The sequence below is a fragment of the Populus trichocarpa genome, chromosome 19 (assembly GCF_000002775.5).
Source record: "Populus trichocarpa isolate Nisqually-1 chromosome 19, P.trichocarpa_v4.1, whole genome shotgun sequence".
Classification (NCBI taxonomy): Eukaryota; Viridiplantae; Streptophyta; class Magnoliopsida; order Malpighiales; family Salicaceae; genus Populus; species Populus trichocarpa.
The window spans coordinates 706,524-729,460 of record NC_037303.2 but is presented as its reverse complement, the minus strand read 5'-3'; the positions used below and the strand labels follow the sequence as shown (position 1 = coordinate 729,460).

The 22,937-nt window shown below is 32.7% G+C and overlaps 2 protein-coding genes across 3 annotated transcripts; one reads left to right on the top strand and one right to left on the bottom strand.

Moving 5' to 3' along the window:
• Positions 1-6,581: 6,581 nt before the first annotated feature.
• Positions 6,582-11,725, top strand: LOC18107987 (probable magnesium transporter NIPA6). Of its 2 annotated transcripts, XM_006370834.3 has the most exons (10): positions 6,582-6,736; positions 6,843-7,156; positions 7,257-7,313; positions 7,505-7,595; positions 7,664-7,824; positions 7,912-8,039; positions 8,201-8,338; positions 9,627-9,719; positions 9,814-9,931; positions 11,191-11,725. In XM_006370834.3, the coding sequence occupies exons 2-10, from the start codon at positions 7,036-7,038 to the stop codon at positions 11,319-11,321; spliced, it is 1,038 nt and encodes a 345-aa protein (XP_006370896.1). In that variant the 5' UTR covers positions 6,582-6,736; positions 6,843-7,035; the 3' UTR covers positions 11,322-11,725. The 2 variants fall into 2 exon arrangements, with proteins under 2 accessions (XP_006370896.1, XP_006370895.1); XM_006370833.2 differs by lacking the exon at positions 6,582-6,736 and having other exon boundaries at positions 6,743-7,156.
• A 4,415-nt stretch (positions 11,726-16,140) lies between these two features.
• Positions 16,141-21,436, bottom strand: LOC18107986 (MACPF domain-containing protein At4g24290). Its single transcript, XM_006370831.3, has 7 exons — positions 20,915-21,436; positions 19,972-20,210; positions 18,463-18,661; positions 18,288-18,353; positions 17,919-18,099; positions 17,443-17,609; positions 16,141-17,054 (listed from the first exon to the last, which is right to left on the bottom strand). Exons 1-7 carry the CDS (start codon positions 21,164-21,166, stop codon positions 16,368-16,370), a joined length of 1,791 nt encoding a protein of 596 aa, XP_006370893.1. The 5' UTR covers positions 21,167-21,436; the 3' UTR covers positions 16,141-16,367.
• Positions 21,437-22,937: the final 1,501 nt, after the last annotated feature.

Genomic DNA, 22,937 nt, shown 5'->3' with positions numbered 1-22,937 from the left:
ACTTAATTTTCTATTTGTTCACCTTCAAACACCTTAGAAACATCCTACGAATCTCAATAACTCTTTTTCAATCCTAAAAAACTATAATCACTCTAAAATCCAATTGAATCAGAAACTAATATAACAGGATGTATATGGGAAAATTACATAACAGGATCGCATATGGAAAAATTAAAACTTCAAGGATCAAAATGTAGTTTTTCACTCCCATGAACACTAAAAAAATAAAAAGGGTTGATTTTTATTTAGTATTGACTTAGTTTATATCATACAAACAAACCATCTAGTTTACCTTAGATAAAGTGCATTAGGAGTGATACATCCTGTATATACATAACCAGTTTTTTAGTTAGACTTTGAGATCAATTAGGGTTTTAGTGACCAAAATACTAGATGACAACTCCATTTTATTTTTACTGATAAAAAACAAAAAATTTTAATTTTTTCCACCATCACTAGAGAGATCTTGACCTGAAAAAAAAAATCCTTATGACGCTACACACATGCGATAAGATTTATTTAGTGACTCTCAAATGTTATAAACTAAAAAAAATTCTTTAAAAATAAAAAACTCAAATAAAAGTTGTCCGACGTAAGTAATAAGGAGAAAAAATTTGAGTAATTTGAATTGTGATTTTTTTTTCTTGTTGACTCTTTCATCCTATCATCGATGTATGGTGTATAAAATGTTATCAGGTGAAAACTTTATTAATAATTTTATATTTATTTCTCTTGTCTTCTCACACAAAAAACTTTTATATTTGAATTTTGTATAAATTTACTATTATTCTATGCGTAGTTTTTATATTAATTTAATTGTAGAAACAAATATACTTAATGAATATTTGATCATTAAAGATGTCGCACGTGCTCCGCGCGGCGTCGATGGTGATTTTTGTTTGCTTGTTGGTTCTTTTTGGGAGTCGTCATCTAATATTTGGTTTAGAATCACTAGGAAACCCGAGTGTGCTAGTCTTTGTTAGAGATTCACGGGTAAGGGACTGGTTGTGACTAGGGAAGATGTTAGCACCCTTAACGCACCCTACCTGAAGTAAATTGTTTCGTGGTTTGATGTGATTTAAAGACTTTGAAACTGGTCTTATCAATGACGTCTTAAAAAGAGGAGAAAAGTTCACCTTAGTAAGGAGATCCTTATCTTATCGAGTAAAGAAAACCTAATTGCTCTAGCATCAATAAAAATAAAACAAACTTTTCTATTTAATATCAAGAGTATGTCTTACGTATAAGATCGTAATCCTGGATACCAAAAGAAAAACAAATTTTTTTTTGAAATATTGGTCTAATTCTCGTGACTTTAATAAACTTGTTATTAAAACCAAAAAATGCATGCTAAGATATATTTTTTAAAATTTTCTATGTTGTATGAAGCAACGATATCATTTTTTTGTTTATCTTTGAGAGACTTGACCGTATGCATCAAAACAAAATATTTTCTTTTATTTTTGTTTTTTCAGATATATATATATATATATATATATATATATATATATATATATATATATATATATATATATTCGTACAAAACTGGATATTTTAATACTAGATTTGTATTTTTACAATATAAAAATACAAACCATAAAATAAATACACAAGAAAACTATAAATGTTTTTTTTAACTGGTCCCACGTAGCTGGACAGTGACCCGGGCTGGGCAAATAAGAGGCACGCGTGAGCTTCCTTACCGTGCATGCTCCGTTTCTGTTCAAGTGAATTATAATTCACTTGAACATAAACGAAAATGGAAATGCATGCCCAGAGACGAGAAGAACAAACCTGGAGGCGGAAATGAAGGGACGAAAGCGATGTCGAAGAAGTCTTGGTTGGTCTCTCAGCGCTTTCGTCTGTTTTAGCTCTTCCCCTTTGTTCTCTGTTGGCGTCCGTCTCCTGAGTTTTTCTCCTTGTCTTCGTCCTTCTCTATCTCTACTGGTTTTTCGGTCTCTCTCCTCCCTGTTCTCTTCTGTCTTTTTTTCTGGTATTCTTCTGTGCCTCCTCCACATCTGTGTGTTTTTCTGTTCTTCACTTTGTATCCATTTTTTTTTGCCTCCTGCCCTCTCTGCTTCTTTTTCTCCTCTTCTCCTGTTTTTTTTATTTCCCCTGTTCTCTCTTTTCCTCTCTTTTGTTCTCCTCTCTGTGATCTCTGTGTTTTCCTTCTCCCCTCTGCCTTTGGTTCGTGGCCTTTCTTGGACTATTAATTAAATTACGAACAGTTACGGGATAAACTATTTATCATAAAATATGGGTCATTTTATTTAGTGGGGTTCGATTACATTCAAGTACTTTTAGAATAAAATAAGTCAAGCCTCCAAGTGAAAGTACAAATACTTTCTTAACATAATCAAAAATAAAATTGAGATTTTTTATTAAATAGGATTAGATGTCACATTCTATGCTCGTGATTTTACTGGAAATTAATATATCCCCCATTAACAAAAAGACTAAATTTCACCTCCGATTTGTTTTGAAAAACAAAATCAAAATAGAAAGCCCCTATAGTTGCATTCACATGTCCATGTTTATGTCTGCAATCAATCAGTTTCAAGACACAAGTTGTAATTAAATTTTGGAAATGCATCCTATGTGATGATAAAGATTTTATCAGTATATTATTATAAAAAAAAATTAGTTCAAGAAAGACTTAAAGATCTAAATTTTCAGGAATATAGACATTCTTCAATAAACGCGTATTAGATATGACGCTAGTTAGATCTTAGCATGTTGGGCTTGGCACACTACCAAGCCCCAAATACATTGGATAGGACATTATGGAATGACTATTCTCCCTTGTACTTGTCTAAGTAAATAACCCCCCTCCCTTAAATCTAGCATGAGGAAAGATCTCAGCTTCCAAGGACTTTAGTTATATTTAACGTCTTGAATTCTAATCTTCTACACCTTTTAGGTGTATAAAATTTATTCAAGAACCTATCATATTTTCATCAAACATTAATATAGATACAAGAGATATTTATCAATCATTAAATGCTATCAGGATAAAATTACAATATAGGCCCTCCTCTGCATAAAAGAACATGACTCTTAGGCTATAAATACACTATGAAACATTCAGAACAGAGATTCATAATTTTCATATATATTTTTAGAGCATTTCTCTCTAAAATATTATTGTATTTTTCTCTTTAAAAAGATACTTATTTAAGTATAAAAGAGTCTTCACCTTCACCTAAGAGAACTTTTTGTAAGTACTATCCACGAACTACCTTAACTTATCAAACACCAAGTATAAGTTATCAAGTATCTTAGTTAGGGAGAATGGATGAGATTTTAAGGACAAGTTGATTAATCGATTATCTAACCCGAGAGCTTATTTTTAAATTATTAGGATTTTTTAGGATTTCATCAATACGTGATTGACATTTTGTTTATTCAAAAACCATTTCTCTTAGATTTGTTTCATAAATATGTATTAAGAATTTTATTAAGCCAAAATTGCTCGAATCCATCAATCAACGAGAGATGCTTGGAATTTTGAGAAATCAACCAATACTGCAAGACCTAATTGAGGTTCAGAGGTGCTTTTGATTTTCTATTTTGGGCTAAATCTTTTGGACTAACCGAAAATACAAAGCCTAATTTGGACTACTATAATACTGATGAGTTTAGGCTTTTCTTTTTTATTTACGTTATTTAACGTGTGTTTTTTTTCATCCTCTCATGTTATGTTTACATGGTTTTATATCGCTTGTGATTGATTTCAATTTGCATGTTGTGTTGTATTTTCAATGTCAAAAAATATTTTGGTATTAAATTGATGTCTAATTTTATAAAATAAAATTTTATTTTATTAATTCAAAATATTAAAGCATAGACCAATGTAATACATAAATATAAAAATTACAATTTAGTCTCTAAAGCTTTTACTTTTTTATTTTTGGTACTTGTACCTTTTGAGTTTCATGTTTCAATCTTAAACATTATTTATTTTATGTTTCATCGTAGGAAAAAAATAAGAACGAGAGGAGAGAGAAAGTGTTTAGTGTAACACATTTTAACAACAAAAAAAGTTGATCATAGCGTTACTCTATTAGAGGATTTATTTTGAAGCAAATGGTTCAATAATGGTGGTGTTTACCTTTTGAAAATATAATAATAGTAGATTGAGACCCATAAGGATTTTGTTTTTAATTATGTTAGATTTTAGTTTTCTGAAATGATTATAAGCTTTTTTTTTTTAGGTTTGAGATAGGTTTATTGAGATTTCTATAGTATTTTATGGTGTTTTTACTTGAAAACAAGTTGAAAATTAAGTTTTATTAGTCTAAGAACTTCGAAACCTAACTTTTCAATCACATTATGTGGTCAAAAAGCTAACCAAAAGATGATATATTATTTGCCGAGATAAGCAATATGTCGTTTGATGTATAAAAAAATGTGAGGGTGGTTAGTGTGTTATCTATCTATTCAAAAAAATAAGGCACTTGGGTCTTACCTTCGAGGCTCATGCATGCCAAGTTTTGTTTTTTATTTTTATTTTTATGGGTTAGGCAAGCCTGACTTTTTTCTTAAATAACCCTTAATTGTTTTCCTTTAATTTTTAACAAAAAAATCTCTTTAAATAAATTTATTAAAATAACATTTAAACAATTATTGAATTATGCTATTAATTAAAAAAAATATTTAGATTTTTTACAATGATATTATCGATTACTTTACATGAATAATTATGTATTAGCTTGATATATCGAGTTTTTAAAATAATTTTCTTATTAATATTGAATGAGAATAAAATATTTATTTTTTTATATTTTTTTTATAAATTTTTTTCTCATATTTATTGTTCTCATATTTTTTTATACAAGTCTATACTTATTATTGATTCATGATTTTTTAATATTTTAATTGAAACTTGCTTTCACAATCATTTATAGTTAAAATAAATTCTTGTCATAATAAAAAATAAATGCTTGAATAAAAAATAGATTTTTTTATTAGAGATATATTTTTTCCCTTTTTAGTTAAGATCATTATAGTCTTTGTCATTTTTTTTTCTAGTTGTTGCTGTTGTTGTTTATTAAACCAATTATGTTGTTAATAAAAAAACTATTTTTTTTTATCAAAATAAAAAAAATACACAAATTAAAATAAATAATCTTGATGAAAAATACATTTTTCTTTCATATGAATGTTTATTTTTATTATCATATAATTAGATAAAAATAAATTTGAAAATATATTAAACTTGGTCAGGGTCATGACCTGGGTCACAAGCTGGTAACCTAGAGTGACTCAGATTAATCCAAAATGTTTTTATTTCATTGTTTTTCAAAAAAATAAAACTATATTTTTTTGAGTTTTTTAAAATTAAATCTGGTTTTGACCGGTTAATCAACTTGCGGATAGACTCATCAGTCACTTTATATATATATATATATATATATATATATATATATATATATATATATATATATCCTAATTGGAGGGTTAACTTAGCATAAAACTTGAGTCAGGTAAGTTTACCTAATTTTTTATAAGAATGTCAAAATAACATTGTTTTTTTTTAAGTAATCAAGTTTTAATTGGGTTAATTTAGATTTTTGATCGGTGAAACCGAGCCAACTCCCTTCTATTTTCTATAAAATATGACCCATGATAGTCCGAGTCAACTAAGGGTGTGTTTGTTTCCTGAAAAGTGATTTTCGAGAAACCGTTTTCCAAACTTTCCTGTGTTTATTTGCCATTAAAAAAATTGGTCAACGAAAAACACTTTTCAATCAACGAAAAACACTTTCATATCAAAAGAAAATTTGACTTGATTTCTAGGAAAGTGTTTTTCTTTTATTTTGGGTGGAAAACACTTTCCAGAAGTTGTGAAAAATTTAGAAATATCATATTATTTGCTGATTATATCAAATTTGATCCTCAAACTTTTGATTGCTATACATTTTGTTTGAATCTTTTTTTTTCAATTTCATCCCTTAAAATTTGATTTTTATATTAACTTTGGTCCTTATTTTTATGATTATTATTTATTTTTTTCTTATCATTTTTTTAATTGAAATTTTTTATCTATCAAATTTGATCCTCATTCTTTTGATTGTTACTTATTTTATTTAAAATAATTTATGAAACTATTATTATTATTATTATTTTAATTTCATCATCTTTTAATTTTTTTTATCTATTAGATTTGATCTCTATTATTTTGATTATTATTTACTTTATTTGAGATAATTTATGAAATTAGATTTTTTTCAATTCTATTCTCATTCAACCTTTTAATTTGTAAGATTTGTTTCTTATTATTTTAATCAATTAAAAAAAAACATTAATAAGCTATTTTCCATAACATAACCAAATACTGGAAATTGTTTTTTAATTTATTTTTCATAATATTACCAAATATCAAAATATAATTTACTTTACTGGAATTTACTTTTTTAAAAAACCATTTTTCAAAAAAAATTTATTTTTCTAAAAGCAAACAGTTTCTAAATCTCAAGTAGAGCCAGGCAAGGTTAAGGTTTAATAATAGTGCTATATTGGGAACAAACTCGTCGCAGTTTCTCTACAATTTTAAGTAATTGGCTAATTTTCTTATACATGGGGTATCCAATTGAAAATTTATTTTGTTTGGAGACTTAGTTGAAACTCATGTAATAGTTGGGGGACAAACATGTTCTCCCCCCTGAATAAAGCTAAGAGATCAACACATGTAGGCAGCTACCATAGTATCGTTGAACAACAAGATGACTGGCAGGTGGAAAATTATGTTCCCTTTCTCTGACACTTTTCACACTTTCTCACATCTTTCCCTTCTGACAAAACAAAAACAAAGTAACTTGTATATGTATCTGTCTCTGCAGATGCTGGATTGGTCAGCTACAATCATCATCATCAGCAGCATCATCATCATCAAGAACATTGCTTTACAGAGTTTTAGAGCAAAACCCAGATCGGATTTGTCACTGTTTTGATAGAATTGGCATCCTTTTATCCTTTTGCTTTCACATCTATATATATGTGCGTGCATGTATGTATGTGTATGTATCTGTGTAGATGTACTCAAGCAATTTAACAGGGTTTATACTGGCACTGGTTTCCAGTACCTTCATAGGGACCAGTTTTATAATCAAGAAGAAGGGTCTTAGGAAAGCTGGTGTTAGTGGTCCTCGAGCAAGTAAGTCAAGTTCTTGTTTTGAAAGGAATTTTGGGGTTTTGTTGAATTTAGTGTTTGTTTAGTTTGTAATGGTGATTGAGGTTGATTTTGTTTGTTTAAGGTGTCGGAGGCTATGGTTATTTGCTGGAGCCACTATGGTGGATAGGCATGATTAGTAGTAAGTTACTTTTGTTAGTGCTGCTTCTGTTGCTGTTTTGGTTAGTCAAGTTAAATGTGGTCTTTGTTGAAAAAGAATTGATTTTTAGGCTAATTTGAATTTAAGTGGAAGTGTTTGAGGGATGATTGTTTGTGTGTTCTTAGATTTGATGTGTCTTGATCTGATTGGTGTTTTGTTGGACGAATTGACAGTGATTGTTGGAGAAATTGCCAATTTTGTAGCATACGTTTATGCTCCTGCTGTTCTAGTGACACCACTTGGTGCATTGAGTATCATTGTTAGGTAATGTTTATTTCATCTTCAATTAGTATCTGTAATTGATTAGTCTAATTATGTGTAAACATGGGCAGTGCGGTATTAGCCCATTTCTTGTTGGGGGAAAAGCTGCAAAAAATGGGGGTGTTGGGTTGTCTTCTATGCATAGTCGGTTCTACTGTGATTGTGCTACATGCACCTGAAGAACGGTCCATCAATTCAGTTAAAGAAATCTGGGAATTAGCTATCCAGCCTGGTAGAACTCTGTCCTGCTTAGTTGTGCTCATCTCTTGTTTCTACCTTTCCTCCTAATCAATTTGATGTGCAATCTTTTCTTTTCCAGCATTTCTTTCATATACAGCCGCTGCGGCAGCTATAGCATTGGTGCTGATTTGGTATTTTTCTCCACGCTATGGCCAAACCAACATTTTGGTCTATATAGGAATTTGCTCAGTAATTGGATCATTGACAGTAAGTATCTCTTAAGCCCTTGCTAGGTGTATACTAGGATTGAATGAATTTAAAACCTTTGGTTTATGCATGTGGTCTAGGAACTTTGAAACTTAAACCTCAATGGAACATTTGCATGTGTTCTTATAACAATAATAACTACAGGCTTTCTTGTTTTGCAGGTTATGAGTATAAAAGCCATTGGCATTGCAATAAAATTAACGCTAGAGGGCACAAACCAAGCCAAATACTTCCAAACGTGGATTTTTGCAATGGTTGCAATTACTTGCATCATCACCCAATTAAATTATCTAAACATGGTTAGTATCTTAATATGCAGTTCTGTCACTGTGGTACTATCTGAATGGTTATGCATTTTTCTCTTTAAGTGCTACGAGCTAGTGAGTTGGTGATGTTTAACCAATTTCCGTGTGACAAGCATGCTTATGCAAATGAGGACCAAATTACTTTACAGCTCTGGAAAGAGTTGCTTTCCTATCTTCTTATTGATGCTCAAATCTATCTATGACTGTCCTGAGACTAGGTTACTATCATCATTGCCTCCATTCCATTACTAGTGAATATTCATTGGACCTAGTTGGGTGTGTGCACGCGCATTCTCGTCTTGAGGGATCTGATATCATTAAGATTTGAAATGGTTTAGTACCTGCAAGTTTATAGTCTAACCTAGGACCAAGATAACTATAATGGTTAAAGAACCATTAGTATATTATTCTAGGTACGGATCGAAAAGTGTCTTTGACTCGAGGAGGAATAAGATAAAATTCTGTTACAAATTAGGAATGCTTAGCATTTTCTATCTTCTTACAATATTAAAGTTGTACCAAAAAAAATATTTTGGTTTCAAGTTAGGAAAGAAGAGAATTTAGAGAATAAGTTCACTATTTTGGGGCTCTGAAACTGGATGAGTTTTCCTAGCAGAAAAGCTGAATTCTTGAGCCATGAAATTATGGACATAAAAGAAGTGTTTATATTTCTTAATTTGCACTCGTGTAGTGCTTTGCATGGAATGAAGTTGTCTGGACCCTTAGCCATGGACAATGGTTTGGAATATGTGAGCGTAACATTTGATTTTAAATTCAAACACTTTTATGTAATAAGTCAACCAATATTAGTGATGCACTCTAACTAACACACTTTTAGGCAGATGCCTCCTTGCCATGAAACTTCAGAAACCTCAATTGAACTCCATCATATATCTCCCATGATACACCTATAAGAATTCAATCTATACAAATGTGTGGTCTCATTAAGAATATATTGGTGATAGGGTTTAATTGAACAGGAGATGCACATAGTACTCTGAACAGATTTTGGTTGTTTATTATTATTTTGTTAATTGTGTATGATTCTTTTGTTGACTTTTAAGTCTCACATCATAAATGTTCATGGTTATCTGACAACAAGTGCTGAATACACTTTGAAAATCTGCGACAATGGTTGGTTAAAAGATGATTCTCTTTTCCTCATCTTCTTGCACATTTGAAAGATTCCTAGTCTCCAAAATTATAGTCAATATGTTGCATTGCCTTAATAGTGCTTCAGGTTCAATATGAGTTCTCATCTAATGATCTGGTGTGGTTGCAGGCCCTGGATACGTTCAACACAGCAATTGTTTCTCCCATCTATTATGCCGGGTTTACGTCTTTTACAATTCTTGCCAGTGCAATAATGTTCAAGGTATCCTTATGCACAAATGCCCATGCAGAGAGAGGGGGGGGAGGGAGACAGAGAGTAATGAGCACTTCTAACTGTTTTTGTACTTTTTCTGAAGGATTATTCTGGTCAGAGTGCAAGCAGCATTGCTTCGGAGCTTTGTGGGTTTGTTACTGTGTTATCTGGTACCTTTGTATTACATAGCACCAGAGAACCAGATCCACCAATCCTGACAGGTAAATCTCTTGTGCACTTAGGTTGGTGAATCTTGCTAGATATTAAAATTGTGACTTGAATGCATGCTTGCCAGGTATCTCATATTTGCTTAATGTTCGAGCAATGTTGCACCTGCAATTTCATTACTTTCTAATTAAAAAATCATTATTAGTTGAATCAAAATTGTGAAAATATAAAGCATTAACGCTCATTTTATAGAGACAGAAACATACAAGAAATGAGTTGTGTTTTCTAAGAAGTTATCAGGAGCACTATGTGGGGTTTCTCAGTATGATGAATTAGGCAAAGAGCATGAGTCAGGTTATAGAAGAAAAGAAGTTGGCTGAGTGAGGGGAGAAAGCAAGTCACTCAATTTGTAAGATGTAAGAGTTTGTAATGGGAACAGGCAAAAATAACTATAGGTTTACGGAAAGGTTTGAATATTTGTTTGAGGTTCTTGAACAATTTTGACATGATTTCAGAGGAACTCTTTAGATTCCAGCATCTGGCTAGAGATGTTGAAGTCTTCATTGCAGATGAGACCATCAGGTGTTTTTTTTTTATTATTATTTTTGAGAGCACCCCTTTTTATCAACTGTCAGGCTTTGAAAATTATGAATCAATTACAAGATTTGACCGCAAAGATCACTGATTGGAATAAAAAATGTGCAAGTTGAACTACCTTGAAGACAAAATGCCTTCATAAAAAAAAACTAAGTTAAATAATTGGTTTTTTGGAATGTAATTTCAAGATAATACGCATGATACTTGTGAAAATGTTATGTGAAGATTGTAGAAAATGAGTGGTAGCTATTAACTATAAAGATGTTATATTCTATAAGCAAACAAAATAATGTTTCCACTCCTACACCAGTACTGATGTGCTCTAGTTTTATTTTGCTGGAACAAGTGGTTATGTTGGCTGCAGCCAAATGTGTGATGTAATTTTAATTGTAAAGGATCAGATTCAAGTTCTTTTTATGATGGTAGGTTTTCCTCACCTCCTTGAAATGTCAGTTACTGCATGGATGACTTGTGTTCATGCTAATATGTTAAAAAACAAACATTACATGGATTTCAGTTTCTAGGGTGGCAAAAGCCTTAAAAGCCCTTTACACAGCCAACCGCGTTTCAAATTGCGGTTGGCTGTGCAAAAAGCATAAAAAAAATGATGTTTTTTTGTGGCTAACCACAGTTTGAAAAGTGTCACTTAGACAAACACACACTTAATATTATTAAAGAAAAGCAATGCATTTGTCTGATAATTCCAAACATGCAGATCTTTATACACCATTGTCTCCAAAGGTATCATGGTACATCCAAAGCAGTGGAGAACATTGGAAACAGAAGGATGAAGATGGGCCATCTCCCAATTTTATCACAATTCTCCAGCAAGACCATTTCAAGTGAAAGATACTATACTTGAGGTGCTAAAGTTTTCAAGTTTTGGTGGCACCTAAGGCCCCATGCAGGACTGCTCGAGTGTCTATTGCTTGTGCAGGGGAACACCATGTGGTAATCTTTTTGTTAGCGAATACTTCTGAGTGTCCAAAACAAATTTATCTTGCAGTCTAGTCTTATGCCATAGCCCTTTGTAGTGGTCTCTCATCTCACCTTATTTTGATTCTCACATTTTTGCATTCCCTTTCTCAGCTTGTAGCAATATTTGTTTTCATTCCTCCAACCATGTTCAGTCTCATGTGTGTAGGTTTCAAACTGAGCTAACCCATGTAGTTGGGTCTGGTCTTTGTAATCTAATTGATTTGATTTTATGTGACAAATTTATTAAATTCGAGTCTTTGGTTGTGCTGAAATTGATTTGTTCCTTGCTTACATGATTAGTGTCATGGCTGCAAGGAGAATGAAATATTTGGAAAAACTGTGGAAGGAAAATAAAACATTTGGAAAAACTCACTTGCATGATGCATGGCCTGTATTGAATTATGTAGAATGTATGTTTAACAAGCTAAGAATTACCTCATGATTTGTTATACAAGGGAATAATAACAATTATGCTAGAATCTCGTAATCTATTATGCATGGAAATAATAACCGGAGAGTATCAATTGCGAGGAACACCAGTTGTGGGGGATCATTTACACCAGTTGGAGGGATAAAGGATAATTCTGAACTTTGATTCAAATCGTATCTCAATATTCCCCTTCAAGCTCAGGGCAGGACGGAACCGAAGAAGAGCTTGTCATCATTTGGAACAAATTTGGGAGCACTCAAGGGTTTTGTAAATACATCAGCTATTTGATCATAATCTGAGATGTGTGCCAAAGAAATAACATCGAGGGAGGGCTACTTGTTAACGAACAAAATGGACATCAATCTCTATATATGTTCAGTGCGATGATGAAGGGCCATATTTCTAGCCATGTTGATAGCACTAAGAATGTGGGTGAGGATAAATCATATCCAAGCTATTTGAGTAGATGCATAAACCACAAGATCTTAGCTATGGCAGCCACTAAATCATGATATTCTGCTTCTGTCAGATAGTAAGTTATCACTCATAAATATTAACAAAACTGGTTATGGATCGACGATCATCCCAAGAACCTGCCCATTTAGTATGGCAATAACCATGAAGCGTAGTAAGAGGAGGCTTGACAAACTGAAGCCCAAGATTGAGCATTCCCTTAAGATAACGATAAATTTGCTTGACAACCATGTCTCGGGGACATTGCATGGATTGACATACAAGAGCGATTTCAGGTCATATATTGAATTAATCCAGCCATTTGCCGATACCGAGATGGATCAAGCAAAAGAGCACCTTCATTGGCTGGCAATGGAGCACCTGTGGCCAATGGTGTTGTAACAGGTTTGGCACCATCCAAACCAATTTCTTAAGGAAGAGAGAGCACATATCTCGTTTGAGTTAGAGTAATAGCTAGTGTAGATTGATCACGACCACCTTGAATTCCCAAGAAATAGTGCTATTCTCCACGGTCTTTCATATTGAAGACTAACACCAAATTAGAAATAAATTTGCTGATTTGTGAAGAATTTACTGCTATGATGATGATGCCATCAACGTAAATCAAGAGCATAAGAATGTTATTAGAGCCATGGCAACGATTAAAAGATAGATTTATCAGAAGAACAATGTTGAAAACTAGTTGTTGAATGTAGATGCTAAATTTGGTATATCAAGCCCGAGGGCTCGTTTAAATCCTTGAAAAATTCCAAATCATTTTGGATAGGATCCTATCGATGAGTGAAAGGAAACGTGAGTTCATCAGTACCAATAGCCCTTGTATAGTGGGTTGAACAACCAAGGAAGATAAACCTTTTTTTATTTATAATCAAGTTTAGTCTTGCCAAAAGGAGTTAAGCATGGGTAGCATGCATGCCCAAAAACAGAAATAGGGTGACTTGTTTAAATTTAAATTATAATATTGAATTTTATTTCACATTATTCATTTTAATCTCTTTACAAGGTTATAAGGACTAGATGAAAATTTTATTTCATGTTGTCGTTTTATTTTATTTTTTTAATATTGAATTGTTTAGATTTGAACCTAATTTGTCTATTTTTGAATTTAAATTAAAACTCCTCTCGAAATAAATTTCAGTCTTGAATTTCTTAGATTAACATATTAATTCAGATTGAATTTAATAACTATGACTTATATTCTTATTCTTGTAAAAAAAACATATTTTAATTGTTATTGCAAATTAGTACTCTGCTAGTATTGTGTGTTTTTGTGGATTTTGTTTTTAAATTAGCACAATTAATTAGAAATAATGACAGAATATCACGATTGAAAAAATAATTTGTGAAAAAGCACAATTTGTACATAACATGCTTGAAAAATATGACTTTTATAACTTTATACCATTCAGAATAATGATATTCAATAAAAAAACCATAAAATGAATTGGAGAGAAGAGAGAGTAAAGAAAAAAAGAACCCGAAGATATATCAAAGCTCTGATTATGACATCATTAATATCATAAAAAAATATTGACAAAAAAAATCTAATAACACCAAAAAAAAAAAATTATCAATGATGATCCGAGTGGGTCACACTTATCTTTCAAAGATGGAGAGCAACTCATTTATTTTTTATAACAATTATGACCTATTCAGTTTATCGTTGATGGTAGTAGCTTGCGGGCATGGAGCTTCATTTTTCACGTACCCAGGAAAGACCATCGCCATGTAGAATAAGGACTTCTTGTGCCTTCCATAACAGGTAGCTGGCTGACTCTAGTTTAATAGAAATACCAGGCAGCGTAGTTCTGGCCGGGGAAAAATCAAGCTCATTCAAGGTAGAAGAATATGTCATTGTTAGAAACTGTGAGCTCATGAAGTTTTGGAAAAACTTTCTTGCGTGATGCATGGCCTGTATTGAATTATATAGAATGTAAAATTAACATTTACAGCTAAGAATTATCACATAATCTATTATACAAGGAAATAGTATCAACTATGTTAGAATCTCGTAATCTATTATACATGAAAATCTTCAGCAGCTGGAGGGATAAGGGATTATGTCAAACTTTGATTCAAATTTCATCTCAATAATGACCTCTTACTTGTTTTAGAGTCCCCTTGTAAACACTCTCTTTGGTATTTGATGTTTCTTTCTTCTTCTTTTTCAAAGTACAAGAGCATATAGATAAATCTTGATATTTGATTAATGGTTTATATTGAGGAGATTCAAGTAACCTCTACCAAGGGTTCGTTTGCCTTCTGAAATACTTTCATTTTAAAATAAATAAATAAACTTTTGCTGTAAAGGGCCTCTAATTCTTGCTCAAGTTCTCTGATTCAAGTCAACCAACAAGTCCAATCAAGGGTTGGCTCTCCACGACATGAGTCTACAAGAACGGGAGAGAAGCTGGAAATGATAAGATGGGCATGGAATGGGAATAATAATTAGAGACTTCGCATGAATCTTTACAACATCACAATACAAGAAAGGTTATTCCTTCTTGATATTCATTGAGAACTAGTAAACAGGCTAAAATTTTAGTTTTTTTTCCTTAAGTCGTAAAAAACTTAAAACCGAATTTGGGTTGGATTTCAGCTTTTCATGGTTATTATATTGAGTTGATTCATGAGTTTGCTTGCAGACATAGAAGTTAGTAAAAATGGGATGAGAAATAATATACTAAAAAATAAATGAAATTGTAATGAGTGTTTATCTACATTTTGTGTGTTTCTATCTTTGATTTTGTTGAATAGTTCTTTGTAGTTCTATGGTGGTTGATGATGGTTATACGAATGGTTGGGTGGTTGTTGGAAATTCTGGGAATTGTTGAATGATTCAAGGATTCGTTAAATGGTTGATGGTGATTATAGGAAGTAGTGGGTGGTTGATGGTGATCATAAGAATTATTAAATGGTTGATGGTGGTTATGGGAATTGATGGATGGTTAATGGAAGTTATAGAAATTGTTGAATGGTTGATAATGATGCATGAGATTATCCTGATTTTTAATAGTTGTGTATGAAATCTAAAATCTAAAACTTGTTTTTCTTATTAGTAAGTGTTTGAAAATGTAGTTATACTCGTGTTTTTTAAAAATTATAATTTTTTTGCTAAAAATTAATTTTTTTGTATGTTTTGGATCGTTTTAATGTGCTGATCTCAAAAATAATTTTTAAAAAATAAAAAATCTATTATTTTGATACATTTCAGCACAAAAAACACTTTAAAAAGCAACCGTACTCTCAAATAGACCAAAAAATAAAGATATTAGTCCTATTATTACATGTGCAATCTCATGGGAATTGTATTTTTTTAAGAAAATTAGACCATGGATTGTTGTGTGATGGTCGATAGCAATAGAGATATTGCCAATAAATAGAGATATTGCCAATAAAATTATGATTTAGGATTTAGAATGTATGGATTAATAATGTTATTTGAAAATATATTAAAATAATATTTTTTATTTTTTAAAAATTATTTTTAATATCAATTTAATTTAAAAATATCAAAAAATTATTAATTTAAAATAAAAAATTATAATTATCTTTTTTAAAAAAATACACCGCTCTCCCTCTCTTCCCTAATAGTTGTCAGGTATGAGACAGCCTCTCATTTGTAACAAAAAGAAAGATTTTCAAAAATATTGTCGAACAAATTTGCCTACCAAAAGAAAAAACCACTCGGAGATGAATTGGCAGGGAACACTACTAAAATAGAAATCTCAGGTTCAGAGACCTCAGCTTCTATTTGGTTCGGAAAAGTATAAAACAAAAAGAAAAAGAAACCGTAGCAAATCTTTAATATCAGGCATCAATATATTCACAGACAGCATGAAAGACTGAAAGCTCTGCAGAGATTACATAATAGAATAGAAGATTTGTATGCAACCACCCCCCCATTGAATTTCTCATAGAAATCCTTACCCCAACGAATACAAACCCTGTTAAGATCTTGTTTACCTGCATAAATTCTCTCTTTCACTCTCCCATTTCAAAATAACAAGTTACATCTCTATTGATACATCATCATCAGGTAAAACCAAAGGCAATAGAGAATACTTGACTCGAAGAGAGATTTTTCCCTTATCTACATTAAGCTTTGCCCCAGACACGGCCCAGTATCCAGGTGCGTCTTGCGGTCCTCTTGTCATCTCTGTTGTGTCAACAAACTTCAAAAGTTTAGGGGTCTGGGCAGCGACTGGTGGGCCTCCTGGGTACACGGCTGAGTTTATGTTTACCACTGGTTGTGGAGGAGGTTGTTTCTGAGCACTTGAGAAACGAGTACTGATCAATGTGGACATTATTCCAGATTTCTGGTTCAAGGCAGGCGAACCATCCCATTCAGACCTCCTCAGAGTTGTGGTACCAATGACTCTAGAAAATTGGAGCCGCAAAAATAAAACTTTTTTCAAACCAGACTCTCCAACTTCAAACTGTGCCCCAGTGACAATCGAGAGATCATCTTCCGACTCAACAGGGGCTGTGCAGATATGGGAGAAGCTCTTCCATTTCACTTTCTCATAATATCTGCGGTCAGAGGAGAAATCTGAAATGTTGCCACCTCGTTCATCTGCAAGCTGGAAGGTCTTCGGAAGTGAAGATAGGTGCTGCAAGTGAATCGCTAAGCAGTTGCTTCTTTTACCTTCTAAGTACAGTCTAAGGCCAGTAACCGGCTTCTTCCCCACATCAACCTGCCATGTATTGTTAAAAAAATAAATACAACAGCAAGGTGGTGAGCATCATCCACTTTCCCTTATTATAGATATTTACTGCTCTCAGACAAAGTCAAGCACAATGTAATGGTTACTAATGACAACATAGGATAGCTACTTTTACTTTGTAAAGTGTGTTTTTTCCACTCTTGATCTTCAAAGTAAGACTGAGACAAGATTTATGATCACTTTGAGATGCAATTACTTTCCAAGTGGTACTATGATCTCATATATGATGAATGACAATAGAATGGGCTTTGGTTTCTTCAATGAAGAGAATGAAAAACTTGAAAGCAAAATGCAAGGCCCTAACAAAAGAAAGGAAACAACAATCCCACAAAGCAAAACATGATGGTAAGAGCATTACTGGTGTTGTGTTAACATAAAGCTTAGGACCCATGAGGCTAAACTGCAAAGATGCGTTACTTTGTTGCTTCCTGTCAGGACCAAGGGCAAGCTCACCAAATACTGGTGCCCATTGCCTTGGAAGCTGAAACTCCAAAAACTGGTGTAATTCATCAAGTGGTGGCTTATCTGCACTCAGAAACAGGTCAAACCAAACAATAGGTAAGATTTAATAGCCAAAAAAATTCAGTGAGCGTGAAAATCCAACAAAAGATTTTTAATTTTGCTATCATTTTACAATATACAGCCAAATGCATGCCATCTAACCCATCCTTATTTGTTGATAATTTAAATAAACAGTAGTTTCCTTTCAGCTTTGAAATGTATTTTCTTCGGCAAGTATTCCATAGGAACACAATGAATGTGCACTATCAGATTCTCATCTTCACAAATTGCACAACATCAACATGCAAAATCGAGAAGAAATTTCATGCTTACAACGGATATAGAGATTAATGGCATGGGTCAAAAATCCACTCCCATTGATTCCACTCAATAATGATGTGATTGGCACAAATGACATTGAGATAACATCAGGTTCAGTCTGAACAGTCTGACACCACTCCTTGTGTGGCAGGTTTTTATTTCCACCTTTGCGCTTGCTAATGAATTTAATGTGCTGCAAATTAAACGCAAATTTGACAAAATCCAACATAAGGAATTCAGGTCATATGGAAGAAAAAGGAGAGTCAACTAAACTAAAATAACAACCACTGCACAATCTGTAGGGATTAAAATCAAATTTCAGTATGCCAGTTGCGCAATGTTAGGAAACTAGGAATTTATTCACATTTTTAACAAGTGTACCTCTGTCTGGGAATAAGAACTAGATGGCAATTGGTCCATGAATGGCAGCCCCTGCAGCTGGAGAACCTGGGAAGAAAAATGAACAAATTAAGCTATGAAACATATCCACACGAGATTTTTGAATTTCATTCATGTCAAATTATGAGAGGGGGCATAGATAGATTGATTTTCTAACCTTTTCTCTGTCATAAAATTTATCAGAATTCATGGTGCTCCTTACACCATCTACAAACATTTTGTCAGCCATATCCTTTAATTTTTTCTGTACATCAACAGGTGGGAGAGGCGATGAATGTTGTTGCTTCATACATATCATGTCCTTTCCGCCCATTTTGATGCCAACAATAACATGCGTACCATACTTCTCAATAAAACTGGAAAGAAACAGTGAAGTCAGAACAAGGTTATCAAGGATATACCAATTATCAGTGTAATAAGAAGCATAAAAGGTCACAGAAATTTCATGTCTGTTTCAGTTGTACAAAGCATATAATCAATTATCAATGTAATACGTATCACTAACAGGGTTAAATTTCTACAAATGCAATACTCAGTCTATAACACAGATGCACACAACAATCAATACAACCAAAGTACAGACACTCCAACAAGTAAGAACATGTCATAGTTGAATGGCAGAATCAAACTTTTTGGTAATTCTAATACAGCTATCCCATTGCAGATCCATTATTTATATAGGAAAGGTTAAAGAGGACCAGTGCTGACAAGAGAGAGACATAAGAATACTAACATTTGTTTATTGAGTGCCTGTTGAGCTACAGATATATTAAACACTTAAGCATATGTGCTGATAACCATGCAACATTTTATCTTTCTTAACTTACGATTACAGACAGAACATAGCCAAGGTTTTCCTTCAGAAGTATTAAGTCTTATTTGTAAGATGTTACACAGAGCCTTATATATAGGAAACTATTGGTCTGCTAAACACCTTAAACTCCATTCCCTTCCTTAGATCAACAAAGCCAAGTAAATAATCCCGCCAACAAAAAGGAAATCTATTAAGATATGATCATAACAGACCTTCAATGATCAACTCACATTCACTTCTGCTAACTTCATAGTCTACCAAACAAGTTAAATAAAATCCAATGCAAAGTGAAACTGGTGATAAAATCCTGTGGCACTAATGAAATACATTAACAATAGGATTTCTATGACCCATCATTAGTTTCCATCTCATATTTTAAAATACTTGCATCTAAGTTCTTTCCAATGTTTTCAATAAAATTGCATTTCAGGTATTACCACCCTAATATACTGAACACAGGATACCCGCACCACAGGATGATTGTTTTGACATGAATTTTGCATCCAAACATACAAAAACTTTGCCCAGTGTTGTGGCTGAAAAATTTAATCGGACCACGAACACACTATGTTCTTGTTGTCACAAATATGCCAGCTTCAACCAATAATTGTAAAATTCCCTAGACTTGCCATTCGGTGAATCAGTATTGGTAAGATTTATATGGTCAGAATTATTACAAGCTTAGATATGGTGTGAGAAAAACTTGAAATATGATCACAAGGTGAAGAAAAAACAAGCATCCTCTTCTGATCTAGATGCGGAGTGGCAATCAAATCAAAAGAGCTTTGAGATTATATATGGAAACCTCATTGAGCTCTTTGAAGATATGTTTTAGAAGCCACAGAATCTCACCTTGCCAATGCAGCAGGTTCCCATGATGATGGTACAGCTTCTTTAACATGATCACATAGCACCACCTGCGACTTATCTAGTGCAATGCTGTAAAGAGTGATGTTAACGCCATCAAAAGCAAGGGCTTTAGTATTGGCAGCATCTTTCTGCCAAACTCCTGAAAATTCAAATGCAGAATTGAAATGGCCCGAAGGAATTTTTCCAGAAAGAGATAATTCCTGGTTGAACTGCTCTGACATCTGAAAGCAAAGGGAAAACACTATGAACTGATGAATCAAGCTACTTATATCTCTAACCAAACACCATTATAATCCATTAAAAAGCAATCTATACCCTCGGTTGTATACTAAAGCATGAAACAATTTAATTTGCTCTTGATTGCAATGCGAATTTCATATTTACTTCCCAATTGATCCCATCTATATTCAATCACAGCAAACTCTACCCTCAGGGCAGTTTATTCGCACAAATAAAAAAACGCCCCTTTCATTTCAACACGGCAGTTCAAATCAACAAACTTCCTCAAATTGGACTGTCCAAATGAATTTGAAGCTATCATTTGACTAGAAGAAGAAGAAGCAAAGAGAGAAAAAGTTAATGGGATAACTTTATTGTAATCATAGGGCTTAATGAAGCATAGAACAATCTATTCTAACATTTTTTTTTTTTTCATCTTCCTTGAAGAAAAATAGTTGATATTGCAAAATCAACCATAAACTCTCTTGGGCTCATCACTCATAAGAGACAGCTAAAAGTGCAGCAAATTCTTTAACCTTTTCTTTTCTTAAACAAACACAAAGACAGGTACCTGATCATACAAATTCCATAAATAGAACACAGACACAAAGACAGGAACTTAGACATGCAAATTCAACAAAGAACACAAATAAAAGCGGACAGCAACATAAACAAAAAGAACAAAGTAAAGGTGAATTCTTCTTACCTGTTGAAAAGAAAGAACATCAGAACTAAACCTCAAACGCTCGCCTTTATCACATTTGATAGATTTAGGAACATTAGGAATAGAAAACCCACCAGGAATCACCATATTATGCACTTGTTTACCATCATCATTAATCCCTATCAATCTTGGTGAGTTTTTCTTGCAATACTTAAGCCTTAAATCAAAACCCAGATCATATCCTAACCCAATTGCCTCTATTGCTTCTTCTGCAGCTTTTTTCGCACTCCTCATCCTCACAAGTTACAATCTTTCTCTCAAAATTTTTAGCTTTCTTTCTTTTTTGGCTCAAACCCCATAAAAGATGAAGTCTTTTTTAGTCTTTCTTCTTGCTAATATTGCACTTCTTCTTGTTATTTAACGAAAGTTCTTGCATTTCAATGAATACCAAGGAGAAGAAGACGGTCAAAGTTTGATTTTTTATGTGTTTGATATTTTTGTTTCTCATTTTTTTATTTTTGAGTTTGAGGTTAGGTGAAAGTGGCTGAAGATCAAGTCAAAGGTTTTGTGCTACTGCAGCCTGCTGCTTTGGTTCCTTCATTTTAATAGGAAAAGCAGAACCCATGTCATCATAGGCTGCTGCTCTATTATTTTTTGATGTAGACTTGTCTTGTTCCTTTTGCACCTTCTTTCTTGCCTTGCCTGCCATTTTTTTAATTTGGTCTTAAATATTGGAACATTTTATCATACATACCAGGCTTACCAGCTACGGGAGTAGCAATGCGGGATAAATATTTTTATTTTTTATAAAATATTATATATATAAATTTTTTAATATATTTTAGGCATGTTTAGAGTGTGGTTGAAGTTGTTTTTTAAAATATTTTTCACTTAAAAATATATTAAAATAATATTTTTTTTATTTTTTAAAAATCATTTTTGACACCAATACATCAAAATGATCTGAAAACACTAAAAAAATATTAATTTGAAATAAAGAAAAAAATAAAAAATAAATAAAATTTTTTTAGAAACGTTTTTAAAACGCAAAAACAAATAGGTTATAGTTCAAAAAATTATAATCCATTAAAAAATTTATGCATATATATAATTAAATAAACTAAGAATCATATGCGCTAATAAATAAATAATCATTAATGATATCTAAAAACAAATCTTGAAAATCGATTAACAGATATACATCAAGATATTTAATCTTGAAAAATAAAACATTAAATTGATAAAAAAAAATATTGGGTCTAGCAAGCTTCTCCGACCCAAGGTATTAGGTCTGACAATCATGCCGGACCCAAGATATTGAGTCGGGTTCGGGCATGCCTGCCAGACCCAAGCGCCTTGGGTCTGGCATGTCTGCCACACCCAAAGCGATTGGATCACGCAGTCATGTCGGACTCAATCCATGCCTGACCCAAGGTGCTTGGGTCAGGCAGTCATCCCAGACCCAAGAGCACGATTGCTAGACTCAATTCTTGCTTGATCCAAGGCGCTTGGATCTGATATAGTTGCATGATCCCAGCACCTTGGATTTGGCATGGCTACCAAACTCAATTCATGCCCATGGGTCTGACAGTCATACCCCCCTATTTTATCTAGATTACGATCACTGTGATGACCGGAAAATCAGAATTTATGCTCTTTAAACCTAAAAACCTGTTTTGCAATCTATTTTTCACCCAAAACACATATAAAACACCCTAGAAACCATGAGAAACTCATTATTGGCCTAAAAAACCCAAAACATTGTTCAAAAAACTGAACTCAACCCGAAACAAAAAATCAATCTAAATTCAGATCTATTTTTTCACGAATTTTTAAGGTACAAAAACACCTAATATAAACTCCCCGCATCAAATGAAACAATTTGACATAGAAATCTTTTATTTTGATGGCCTAAATCGGTGTCAATATCAAGTTTCTTTCTCTACTGCCGAAATCCGACGACCTCTCTCTCTTCTCTCTTAACCAGGGATCTAAAAATAACAAAAATAATTCTTGGTATCAAAATGGAATTGGAACAATTTTGAGGGACCACAATTATATAATT